The 13,863-nt window shown below is 39.8% G+C and overlaps 1 protein-coding gene across 1 annotated transcript; it reads left to right on the top strand.

Annotated features, from left to right (window-relative positions):
- Positions 1-1,388: 1,388 nt before the first annotated feature.
- LOC139984553 (large ribosomal subunit protein uL30-like) lies at positions 1,389-9,348 on the top strand. The gene is made up of 6 exons (XM_071998491.1): positions 1,389-1,442; positions 2,919-3,024; positions 4,041-4,207; positions 4,810-4,947; positions 5,664-5,773; positions 8,977-9,348. The coding sequence occupies exons 1-6, from the start codon at positions 1,432-1,434 to the stop codon at positions 9,183-9,185; spliced, it is 741 nt and encodes a 246-aa protein (XP_071854592.1). The 5' UTR covers positions 1,389-1,431; the 3' UTR covers positions 9,186-9,348.
- The last annotated feature ends 4,515 nt before the right edge of the window (positions 9,349-13,863 follow it).

The following is a 13,863-nucleotide window of genomic DNA, read 5'->3' as shown; positions in this document are numbered from 1 at the left end:
CAAGAGACATGTTTAGGCTATGATGAGGACTTTGGGTGAGACGGCTTAAAATCATGGCAGTTTGTAATTGATAGGACTAATTTGTATAGGCCTAAGATTGACGTTGATGAAAACTTGGGAGCTAGGGTAGAGGAACACAAAAAACAAAAATTGAAGGATTTGAGTGTGACTACCAAGGGCGTAGGAACCGGGGGGCTGGGGGGCGCCAGCCCCCCCGGTGAAAAATATGGAGGGCGGAAGTATCATTCCGCCCCCCCCCCATTTCGCAAGTCAGAAAACACCCTTTTCATTTCCAAATGAGAAAAAAATCTCATTTGGAGCACCAAATTGCATCTAAGGCCAGGTGAAAATGCAAAATTATATACAAAATGGAGTGGGTGGGTTGAAGTGTGCTATATTGCACCAAATTGCATCTGAGGCCACCTGGAAATGCAAAAAAATTCCAAAGGGGAGACCCCTCCCCCAGGCCGCCCATCAGTCTTTAGCCCCCCACTCAAAAGAACGTAACTACGCCACTGGTGGGGGGGTGGGGTGTATATCTTCTCCAGGTCGAAGGCAGGGTTACGTTAGAAGGACTCCTATTGAAATTTTGTGTAGGCCCCCTACTTCTAGTGAAATTGTGTTAGATTGCACCCCCCCCCCATCCCCGTCCGCAAGCGCCTGTTAAGGAAATTCAGCCAGAAACAGTATTAGGAAATTTGTACTGCCATGGCCTGATTTTATGCAGTAAAATGATATCATGCCGTCAGTCACACAACATTTACATAATGTCATGTATATAGTTTAGATATAGTTCAGTGCGTATTTCACACAGTGTATTACTGGCAAATAAGCTGTTTATCTAAGAAAATGGTGTTCCAGTACTAGCTAAGTGTAAGTTCCATCATCTATGATATCAAATTGTCCGTATAGCCTTCCTGCACCGAAGAAAGGGGATTTAAAACAAATTAATAGGGGTCTATGCTACATACAGCTGCATGTGTCACTGAAAACAAACTTGTCGCAAAATTACCTTTTCGCGAATTCGATAGACTGATATGCAAGTATCATTGTTCTGTGCATCAAATTTTGACACTGGATCCTTAGTAGCGCGTAAAAGCAATATCGAGAGAAGTGAAGCTTCTTCACCTAAGTGGCCGTATTATGCATGAAAACAATAACCATGAACCAAATCTCACAACCAAGGATTTTCTATCTCAGAACTTATCAACAAACTGGATCGTACAATATCCACAAGTTGAAAGAAGAAGTATTTCAAAGGAATATTTATTAGTTAAAACAATAGTTAAGGTCATAATTATTCACAAACATTGCTCAATGTTGATATAATATGTGTACCATTCGTCGAGCTATCCATGCGTTGGCAAGAGCTGCAGCGCTTACACGCGTAACGATAGACTCCACCCAACGTCCTCTTTTTACTAGGCCATCATGGCGAACGAGTACGTAACATATTAACAAAAGTTTATCTGTATATATCTCGAGCATCACCTTCCAAATGTTTGCAAGAATATCACACTAAGTGATTCCAGAAATTTCTCATTTAATACTCGCATTTATTAGACTAATTGGTTGTAGCGAATCGTGAATTTAAACTGATATTTTAAACATCTCAATACACACTTGCGTTAGTAAACTGAGTACGGTTAGCCTGTCAAATAATGTTAGGCCAGCCTACCCGACAACAGCACAGAATTACTCTCTTACTTGTAAGCCACGACTTGCCAACCTTAGGCTCTCACTTTCCACAGACTCTTAGCTGCAATAATGAATTAAAAAATGAAGGTATAGACTTGTCTTAGGGGTACTAGTAGTGTAATTGTAGATAAGGCTCAATGCCCAACCTTAGCGTGTTAGGCTAGTAGTAGTAGTAGTACTGGGCTAGCATTCTGTTTTAGACCTATACCTCTTTGTGGGAAGTTAAGATTATCATATAGAGGCCTGGCATGGTAACATCATGACTTATCCTGAATTGCATACTCAGAGTAGGCCTTTATCCTAGCTCTAGTATTGCAAGTAGTGAGCTTAGGCTATATAATCTATACATAAAGTAAAAGGCCTAGGCATAGCTGCTTGATGTCAGTTAAACATACATGGTGGCAGTAGTTCTCTGGGTTTCCGCCTCATATATGACAATTATGTGCTGGAGTTTGGAAACATTCTGTGTGTACACCTAACTCTGTGAGAATTGATGTACAGCAGGCCCAAGCTGCACTGAGTGATAGTTGTGGTTGTCTTGTTCCAATGTCATTTTATTCGTTTTAAAGCACATTTTTGCTCTTACCATTGAGAAATTACAGTGTACAATCCTTATAGGTCATGTCATGGCTATGTATTTGTAGGCGTGGATACTACGTTAAACCCAGGCTAATCATTAACTTTCCCAAGGCTTAACAAATATTGCACAGATACAATTCAAAGAACCCAACCATTGCTTTGTTTAACTGTTCATTTGATTTCTATTTGTATGTGGTTGCTTACTTTGTCTACAGTCCAACATGTAACCCTTTCCTGGTTTAGACATTTTCACCTGGAAAATTTGTCCACACAGTCATTGCATTGGCACAGTTTATAAGCATTATGCCATTCTCATTTAATATGCAAATTTGCAAAAGGACAAACAAAGTGGATTAAATTGTCTCTTATAAGCAGGGATTTGCCATTCTCGTTGAGGGTTAATTTGTGTACATCTTTGCTCTTTGTTGTATAATTTTGTATGTTTGTATAGCACCTTTGCTATATAATACCTGGAAACAAAAATTAATACTGTGTGAACTCTTCTAAGCTTTTACAGATGAAATCTGTGCTCTGAGTTGTGCCATAGGCTAGGTGTTCTACACAAAATCAAATCCAGATTGAGCATAGTATTTTCATGGCTAGGTAGATTAATGTTCCTTTCCTGATCTCTGTGTTTTCAGCAAAGCGGACCGCAAGCCGGTTGTACCCGAGACTGTTTTGAAACGTAGGAAGCAGAGGCATGCTAGAGATGCCAAGGAACTCCAGAAGAAGATCACTGCTAAGAAGGTAAGGCTCAGCATATTTGTTGATCTAAAACAACAGACTGCAACATATGGGTTAGGACCCAAAGATGGGTGGCAAAATTTAACAGTGGGTCAGGATTGTTGCAGAAAATGTCTAACAAATTTTGAAGTTTGCTTACAGAGGTTAAGTTTTTTTCTTTGAACATTGAGTCCATAGTCAAAGCTTAGTGTCTATTGTATGTCATGGAGACAATAGCAGTACTAACCACCTTGCCTCCAGGACAACTTCATCACACTCAGGCAGCCCTCAAGCATGTAAATATCTCATTTAGGGAACAACAGTTCAGAAATTTCATACTTGTGCATTGTCCATCTGTTATGTTAGAATATCCTTCACACTTTAAACCTTCTAAACACGACCCTTCATAGTGTATATACTTGCCTTCCCTAGGTTTCTCATTTGAGAGGCGGTAACTGTCTTGAGAGCGTGAGCATACCGGGTTGGGGGGGGGAGGGGGGGGGGGGCATGATTGCCTGGAAAATTTTGTTAAACATCCCTAATGTGAATCATCCTAACAATAAATTAGATACAAATGCTATGTCAAATAGGCAGAAGAGCTTTTATTTGTTGCTATAATTTAGTGTTCACAGCCAAGTTTTCAATGTCAGATGATGGCATGGTATAAAAATAAGTTGGATTGCAAACATCGCATTTTTTATTCCTTCTCTGAAACAGTGAGGTGGCAATGTTGGTAATGATTTTGCGCGGTGTTCGCAAATAACAGAGACGCAGTCACATCACAAAATGAATACCAGGGCAAACCCTAATACTGCATGTTTCTTCTTTTGGTAATTTGGTAGAATTCCTCCTATCTGTCCACTTATGTTATGAAACCAACCAGGAGCCTAGTTTATTGCCTATTGTCACTTTGTGTGGGGCAGTATTAGCACTGTTGCCCTAAGTGTATTGGAAGCTTTCATTTAAGCTTATCGACTGTTTTGTGTAGACTGTCTTTTCTTCGTTTTGTTCATCGTCATCTGCTTCTTTCTTTTCTTCAGAACCGTGTAAAGAAGAGGCGAGAAATCTTCCATCGGGCTGAGAAGTATGCGCTCACCTACAAGAAACAAGAGCAAGACAAGATCCGTCTCTCTCGGGAAGCACGCAAGCACGGCAACTACTATGTCCCAGATGAGCCCAAACTTGCATTTGTGATCAGAATCAGAGGGTAAGTGAAGCAAGCTACTGGACAAACTCTCATCCATAGCCAAAACAAGGCATTTAATTTTCATATACAAGTACTCTCTTGAATGGAAATGTACCCAACTGGCAAACTATGATCACTCGTTAGAACATGCATTGCAGCAGTATCAGTGTAGTTCTATTTATCTTGTGTGTATGTATTTTAGATCCTCCTGTAAGCAGGAACTCGGGAAGAAGCCATCATTGGCTTATCAAAGCAGCAAGCTGAGTCTCTTACATTCATATTTAACGTCCATGACTATGAATTTTCAATTGTCAACAACTCTGTAACTGGACGACATACATTAATCTTGGAGTGACTCGAACTCGGGACCTTATGATTGAAAGGCACCGACGTTTACCACTGAGCTAACACTCCTTCTTCATCTTCATCCCGTGCGATGATGGATGCATGCATGCAAGAGCTCTAACCAGCCTGTTTTGTTTTCCTTTTTGGCGGGGGGGCGGGGGTTTTCTGCTAGTAAGGAGCATCTACCAAGTTGCTTTCAAGTTGATATAATAATTTTACATAATTTTGACTCTGTGACACAGTTTGCTGACGTTTTTAATACTTGCTTGTATTTACAGTATCAATGGAGTCAGCCCGAAGGTCCGTAAAATCCTTCAACTCTTTCGTCTGAGGCAGATCCAGAACGGCGTGTTCATCCGTCTGAACAAGGCAACGCTGAACATGCTGCGATTGGTAGAGCCATACGTTGCTTGGGGGTAAGATGAGATTTTTAGTGATTAGAGCTGCTATACATTGTCAATGTGTTTGAAAGCTATGAACACTCATGATAATGTGACACAGTTTACAGTGTATTCATCCATCTTTAACTATAGTACATCGGTGGGACTGGACATAGTACTAATATATTTGACATAACATACAGCAGGTGAAATATTCTCTCTCTTGGAATAGGGTGTGGAAAGTTCTAAGTCAGATGGGGAAGGGAGGGGGTGGGGGACATCTAGCGGGCAGAAGTCAAGGAATATGTACCTGCTGTCTTGCTTGATCAATGGTGTATGTTATTTTTTTTTTTAATGTTTCAAATGGAACGTATTGGGTTGGTGTGTGGGTGGATATAAGTGTCACCGTTTCTTTGTATTGTTCTCTCTATTTGCTTATGGGAGCGCTCTACTAGACAAGCCCCCTGGATTTTTTGGAGTGCTTCCTTTCACAATTTTCCCTGTTGATATGTTTTGTCACTTAGTTGGCATCTATGTATTTATATTGTGAAGAAAGGGAAGGAGTCTGTCCACTGTTTTGCTTGCTTAATATTATATCTTGATTTCGTGATTCTTGAAGATGGAGTGTCGGTATTCAAAATCGCGTTGTTTCACAACGATTCGTTTTATGTGCCTTGCTACTTTCTGTAATATCTTTGATATAAATGTTGTGGCAAAGAACTAAATGATATTGGAACTTTGTACCTTTACAGCTACCCGAACCTGAAGTCTGTCCGTGAGCTCATCTACAAACGTGGTTACGGAAAAATCAGGGGCTCTCGCATTCCCCTCACAGACAATGCCATCATTGAGAAGGAACTCGGTGAGTCTCTTGATCAGCATGTTGTTCGTTTCCAGAAGGGCAATCCAATTTTTTTTGTGGATTCCTTGGGAAACTGAATCAATGTAATGGTGGTGTCGATGGTGTGTGTGTTGTGTGACACCGTGGGCTTTAAAACGCTATGACTAAAAAAGTTCATGGTGGTTGAACTACAAGGATGATACATCTCAGTAAGGTTGGAAGGAACCTCCAGTTGAAAGTCTTTTGAGGTCGACAAAGCCAAAGTCTGACAACTTTGTGAACACGATAACTTCAGAAACATACTTGTAGGCCTTCTGAGCCTTCTTGTAGATGTAGTTTTGTCATGCTTCACGTAGTGAATGTATCTCTGGATTGGGGAGCTGGCCCAGCCCACCTTTAATTTTTATGAGAAATTTCTAAAAGCTCCAGGTCATATTGTATCGATATAGCCTATAGAAGTTATGAACGTTCAACAAGCCTTAACTGATTTATCTACATCTTGGCTTTCAAGTATTATTTTTCGTTGAAGTGAATATATGCAACATCCTCCTTTCCCATCCATCGAAGTCTATTTCCCTTCTGGTAAAAACCCTTCAGTGTGTATGAAACTATGAAGGTGCTAGCTGTTTTGCTATTGTGATTCAAAATAGTACCAACAGTTTGTTGTTTCCTTCCTAGAGGGTGCTTTTTTAAATTGACAACATTTGCAAACCTTATAATGTAAGTGTTACAATTGAAACCGACCGCTCTACTTGACATGTAAAAGTGTATGCTGCCATCTCAAATATAGTTCACTCCTGGGACTGTACTAGGGTCAATATAATTTCCTGGGCTTAGCAATATTTGTTTATAGTTGTTTGCATCGATAATCACACACTGGAATGTTGCCTCTCCCGATATATTCAGGATACCGTAGGCAGTATTTCTAATTTCCCAGTTCTGGTGCAAAATGCTCAAATCCATTTTCCTAAGACTTGTATCCAGAGTCGAATGAATCGAATGGGAAAATATTTCCCCTGCCAGCATCACAAGGTATAAATCTTGTTCTGATCTTGATTATTTATGGAATACTGTTTGAAAGCCACTCTACTGGTTTCTCTTGGACGGAAACAATATTCAGTGTCTTGTTCAGCTCGATGTACAAACTTTTGAAATAAACTCACCAGCAACTTCATTTCTTTTTTGATTCCTTGCCGAAGGCCGAAGGAATCTATGCGATGGTGATGGCGTGTGTGTGTATGTATGTATGTATGTATGTGTGTGTGTATGTGACGCTTTTCTTGTAAACACGGTATCTCAAGAAGTTAAAGTTGGATGAACTTCAAACTTGGTATGTGGGTAGCCCTTGGTAAGTAGATGATCCCTATTGTTTTTCATGGAGGTCAAAGGTCATTTGAGGTCAACAGAGGTCAAAGTCTGAAAACCTTGTAAGCACAATATCTCAGGGAGTAAAAGTTTTTGGAATTTCAAACTTAGTATGTGGGTAGCCCTTAGTGAGTAGATGGTCTCTATCTTTTTTCATGGAGGTCAAGGGTCATTTGAGAGGTCACCAGAGGTCATAGACGGGAAAAATTGTAAACACGGTATCTCAAGAAGTACAAGATGCTTCAACTTGAAAATTAGACTGTGGATTGACCTAGGATAGCAGATGATCCCAACTCTTTTTCATGGAGGTCAAAGGTCATTTAGGGTTACCAGAGGTCAAAGGCGGAAAGCCATGTAAACATGATATCTCAGCCAGTAAAAGATGCATGAACTTTAAACTTGGTGTGTAGATAGCCCTTGGTGAGCAAAAAATATCTATTGTTTTTCATGAAGGTCAAAGGTCATTTGGGGTCACCAGAGGTCAAAAGTTAAAAAAACTTGTAAACACGATATCTCAAGAAGTAAAAGATGCTTGAACTTTAAACTTTGTGTGTTGATAGCCCTTGGTGAGCAGGTAATCCCTATGGTTTTTCATGGGAGCCAAAGGTCATTTGAGGTCACCAGAGGTCAAAAGCTGAAAACCATGTAAACATGATATCTCAAATAGTAAAGTTGACTTGAGCTTTAAACATAGTATGTTGGTAAATCTTAGTGATTAGATTATCCCTGTTATTTTTCATGGAGGTCAAAGGTCATTTGGGGTCACCAGAGGTCAAAGGCTGAAAACAAACTTCCATTGACAGGGTCCGACATGTTTTTTTTATAAATATGCTCATTTTAGGAGATACAAGGCAAAGAAAAAAATGTTTGTCAATATTTTAATATATGATAGAGCTCTGTGTGCTCTATAGACGAAACTAACTCCCACTTCGATCGGACACCTGGTTCTTAAGTTATGAGGTGCCAACGGTTGGATTTGATACCTTTTTAGCAATAACATTGTGTACGTACATTGGAGTGCATAACAATTTAAGGATGGAGTGCACTTCATCAAGGGGAACATTTTTCATAAAATCGCCATCCAAGGTCATTCAAGGTTGCTTATGGGCAAAAAAATGTCCACTTACGTTAATTTTTGCAACAACTTCCAGTGACGAAGTCTGACATGGCTGATATATTGGGACATATTGTGAATGAAGTAGATGCACGTTTTACTAAATAAACGTTATGTAATCCAAGGTCACCAAAGGTCAATTATGGCTCTTGGGGGCAATAACTTGTGAAACTCCAACTGATGGCGTCCGACATGGTTTTTCATGTTTTCCATGAAGGTCAAAGGTCACTACAGGTCAAAGTCTGAAAACCGTGTAAACACGATATCTCAAGAAGTAAAAGTTGCTTTAACTTTGTATATTGGTAGCCTTTGGTGTACTGATGATCCCTAGTGTTTTTCATGGAGGCTAATGGTTATTTGAGGTCACCAGAGGTCAAAGGCTGTAAACCTTGTGAATACAATATCTCAAGAAGAAAAGTTTCCTGAACTTAAACTTGGTATGTTGGTAGCCTTTGATGAGAAGATAATCCCTATTGTTTTTCATGTAGGTCAAAGGTCATTCAAGGTCAATTGTTGGTTATAGTCAGAATAAGTAGAATTTTACAGAAGTGAAGTTTGTGTGACCTTCGACCCTCTTTGCATAGATATGCATTACTCCATTCTGCAAGACTTGCCATTTCTGCTCAGCATTTCAGATCGTTAGAAAATCTTCTACCTAAAGTTTATTATCATATGGGCAAGGAATCACTAAGTCTTTTGACTTTCTGGTCTCTTTTTTCCCCTATTTTTTTTTTTTAATTTACAGGAAGGAAGAATATCATCTGCATTGAGGATATCATCCACGAAATGTACACAGTGGGTCCCGACTTCAAGAGGGTCAGCAACTTTCTGTGGCCGTTCAAACTGAACCCACCAAGGGGAGGGTACAGGAAGAAGGGTAACCACTGGGTCGAGGGTGGTGACTACGGCAACAGAGAGAACTACATCAACCAGCTCATCAGGAGGATGAATTAAGGATGCTGTTAGCGGGAGAGGCGGCCATGAGATCGGCGGTGGTATTGGCTTTATTTAGTCAAGGGATGTATTAAAAGTCACTGAAAACAACCCTTGGTGGATATATGTCTGTTCATGGAATAGTACAATAAATACATAAAATTGTCCAATTATGGAAACAGAATTTTGATCTTTTTAGTCATTTTTGTTGCTTGTACAGTACTATTAAAATATGTTGAATTTAAATCTTCCATAGCGTGCATGTATGAGGGGGGGGGGGGGGGGTTTGGGTCAGAGAGGTGTGGTCAAAGGGGGGCTGGTAAAATATTTTTCTATAAGGGTCGACCTGGCTCTTGACAACTGTAGTTATAAATGTTGAAACAAGCAGAAGTTGTTTTCTTTTCACACTAGTGAAAAATGATTTACAGCTGGTATGAATTATATTGACAAAAATAACTGCATTTGGATTTTAAAATAGGATGGACTATGTGAAAAGGCTGAAAAGCCCACAATGGATGGCTACATCAACAGATTTAAAGTTTATTTTAGATGTATGGTTTTAGTTAATTATATGTTTTAAAGAGAATGGAAATGGAAGGGAAAGGGTATTTGACAACTTGCTGCGTTGAGGTGATAAACTTCAAGGGGTTTTTAGAACCTCTCAAATTTCTACCCCACCAAGCTCCCCAACTCTTCCAACCACCCCACCCAACCCCCCCCCCCCGAAAAAAAAACAGATTGAATCTAAGTAAATTTAAAAAATGAAATAAATCGAATAAACTGCTATGTTTTGTTTTCAAGAACGATCACATTTTGTGTGAGATCTCTCCTTTCTTGAAAACAGCTAGTCTTTAAACAAAAAGCTTGCCTACTAATAGCAATACAAACCATGTGAACTAGAAAAGCTGTTAAGGTTACTGTTAAGTGATGAAGGCCAATGAAAATGGAGTTTCCTAAAACTCGAGGGATTTGCGTCATCTTAGTTGGGAAGGTTTAACAACGACACAACTTATTCCCTTAGGGTCATTTACATTACCTTGGCAAGGAAGTTACCTCATAACTTTTTGCTGCATCATCTAGGTCACCACTATGGAGGAGGGTGTGCGTAGTCATTGGTTAAATAGGTGGCGCTATTTCTTTTCATCTATCTGACCGAAATTATTTTGGCATTTGGTCGTGTTAATCAAAACAGTTCTGTAATTGCCTGAACAACCATGGAGTTTCCGGAAAGTTATAAGCCTGCAAATGATTATGAGAAATAAGTGAGACTTACATTTGGCAAGATAATGGTTTTTGTGACGAAAAGGGCCTTTATCAAATAAAGGGATGGCCACCAAGTCGCAAATTCTTGTCCTGGGGGTGGTGCTCGGGGTGAAGAAATTTCCCCTCTTGGTTAGCGCTCTTTAACTTTATAAATTTTGTTTCTCACAACAAAATATGATCGTTACGCGTTTCAGTACGCTATAATTTATATGTTCCTTCAAGGTGTCGTGATGAAAAGTGGTTATTTCCAAGTCTAGGTTGTGTTTAAAGATCATCATATTGGGCCACAAATAAAAATTCTGTATATGCTTTGCTTTAGATTGATCAGTTTTACTCAATGTAACATTTTAGTTGGGAGAGGTGGGGGGGGGGGGTGTGGGATGGGCTTATTTGGGGACATAACGTGTAGGACTACTTATTATGCTTTCCAACATATGATTCATCCCCGTCCCTCGTCCAAAAAACTGTTAATATACCTTTCTAGGGAAAATGTTTTTAAACGTAGGAACTTCTGATGCCAAATGTGTAAAAGAAAAATCTGAACGTCCTTCCTCAAATGGTTTCCTGAGATTATCAATTTACAAGCAGTCCTTACACCCGAGCATCGGGGAGACTGTAGTAGACCTATGTTGCGTCTTGTCTGCATATTGTGCTGGCCGTATGTACACGGATTAACTCTATCCGATATGGATTTAATTATCTTTTGTTTCCTCTCGTCAGTCAAGTTGGATTAAACAAAAGATAAGGCAACTAAAAAGAAACGGAAAGAACAAGAAAATTTCCGTTACTACTTCACGTGGTTCATATGTATAGAGAAGATCACTACCTATTAATATGCGGCAAATAAAGAGAGGCTATTCAAGAAAAGATGAAAACACTAAGATATATAAGAGCAACAAACATGCATTTTTTCTTCTATAGTGAGGACGGTGGGGGGGGGGGTATATTGTGTCCTTTTCACACAAAATGTTACCTAAAGTGTAAATTGAATAGCCCCCGTCCCCCCCAAAAAACAGAAAGTGTGTAAGTTACATAAAATGACATATGTGACATAAAATGAATATAGGAATTCAATTCTCTGAAATGCATCTCAATGTTTTATGGGTGATCAAGAGGGAGTCTCCGCCAGAAAGCTTTAGCGCTATTTGTGTTTTATCCTTATATTCATGTGTGTAAGACCACACTGGATTCGGCACCAATTCTGAGACCGACTTGACGTCGATTTGAAACGTTTTTTTTTATATTCTTCACTGGCCGGTGTGGGAGGGGGTGAGGGGGGGTAGCACCACAATCCCTTGTATGTACACTCTGAAAACAGCTGTTTTTAGCGTATTGCTTTACTCACTCTGCAAATGCACACAACGGTTTGGAGAAGAATGCAAACAGAATGTGCATATATATCAACACTAGTATATGCAGTTCTAACATCCTATACAGCTTCAGCTAACCCCAGAAGTCTATAATATATGTATTTTGTTTAAGTTTATTTCAAATCAACAGTGTCTCCCTACTACGCACGCGCAGACGGGAAACAGTCAGTCTGGCATGGTCGATGACTTCTGTATAATAGTTAATGGTCGGTCTCTCTATTAGTGCCTGTTGAGTAATGGCGGTCCAGTCTTTAATTACAAACATCCTTCGTTTTCTTTCCTTCAGACACAAAAGTTATGATTTGAAATGTAACCATACTAGACAACATTGACACAGCGGGAATCAACTAAAGGCGTATGCATGAGTACCTACACGGATAACGCAATTTAAATTCGGAATGTGGGTTACGCCGTAAGGTGACCATATTTGCCTGGCTGGAATCAAGTACATATATTGCGTGATTGATATCGGGGAGGGGTCTAAGGGGAGGGGGTGTTTCCCCCTCCCCTTTGGAAAATGTTCAAGTGCCTAAGGTGCTTAGATGTAAAATGGTGATACTTAGAAGCACTGTTACAATCAAGTTTATTTCAAAAATTTAGCTTTTCTTAGAGGAAATTTACTTACTTACTTTACGAAAGAGTGCTAGGCTAGATCGATCTAGCATATTCCACTTTACACTGGCCCACCTGAAATACTGGTTATAGTTCCGTTCCGCGACTGATCAATTGACTAAATTTTGTTTTTACAATTATTTTACTAATAATGTCGGATATTTTCGAAATTCCTGAACATTTTGACGAATCGGGGACATTTTCAGGGACACTTGTTCATCGGGGACAGCACACTGTAATCGGGGACTGTCCCCAAAAATCGGGGACGTCTGGTCACCTTAGGTTACCGTCTCTTCTAACTCCATTGTACAAGTTTGCCAAAAAAAACAAAAAAAAAAAACAGTTTGGTTATTCTGCCAATTCCTTGTATCACACATAGTTTCATATATTTTTTCCCTATCCCTATCATTTCAAAGCAACAATAAACAAGTGAAAGCATTTTCCACGGTGTCCATCTGCCTTTCTTCTCACCCGCGGATCCCATCCCCTCCCCTACCGTCCAAGGCACGCCCGCCCTGCACGCACCCACATCGTTCCTTTTTCAGCTTTGGCCACGGATCCCTTTTACTGGGGTAATGTCTAAATCGTACAGAGTATACAGTGATGTGATGTCGTCGTTATGTCTACGTGTCAAGGTACAACGGTTAGAAACGGCTATAACCTAATTATGATGGTGGAGGAAATTCATTTAGATGATTACCTTGAGAGTTCATTACAATGTATTGAAGTTCCCAGGTGTACATCTCTGGCGGTATAGGCTATACGATGGTTTGAAAAACATGTTTACACACAACACTGGTCCTCTGTTTATTTTCCTATAATAACCTATGGGATATGACAAAAGTTATTAAATTAAATTAAGAAACTTAATTAACAATGGTGTGTTCTCTTTCACGCGGCTTGATCTTTTCCACTTTCGTCGAACCCAATCTGTCTGGTGTCACGAGTTATGCAAGAATTGTGACCTTAAAGGTTGACCTCGGAGGTATAGGCAATTAACTTTGAATGTTTGCAGACCGTTCAAATTAATTACTCTACTAGGCAGAACGTTAATTTTGGTATGTCATAGTTTAAGCCCCCCCCCTCCCCCAAAAAAGGGGCATAAATATGAATGCTAGTACTTATGCTTTTCTAGCTATTCCGGTCTTCAAGATATTCATATTTAAAATACACTAAATCTCTGGAATTCTCTTTTCTGATATTGTGACCAGACCCAGCCACATATCATCATCTCACATCTCCCCCACTTCAGTTCAACTCGCCCACCCACTTCACCTCTACCCACTTCACCCCACTCACCCACCTCTCCCACCCACTCTCATGTACCACTCTTTTCATTTATATTTCTGATGACCATGCAAGAATCTGCAGTATACGAACCCAAAATTTCGGGACTCAAATTTGCACGCAACTGAGCTGGTTGAAGGACCTTACCAAGGACGAAAGACAAGCGA

This window comes from Apostichopus japonicus, chromosome 17 (genome assembly GCF_037975245.1).
Source record: "Apostichopus japonicus isolate 1M-3 chromosome 17, ASM3797524v1, whole genome shotgun sequence".
NCBI classification, from domain to species: domain Eukaryota; kingdom Metazoa; phylum Echinodermata; class Holothuroidea; order Aspidochirotida; family Stichopodidae; genus Apostichopus; species Apostichopus japonicus.
Note: the sequence above shows the minus strand (reverse complement) of the source record. Positions and strands in the feature narration are given on the sequence as shown.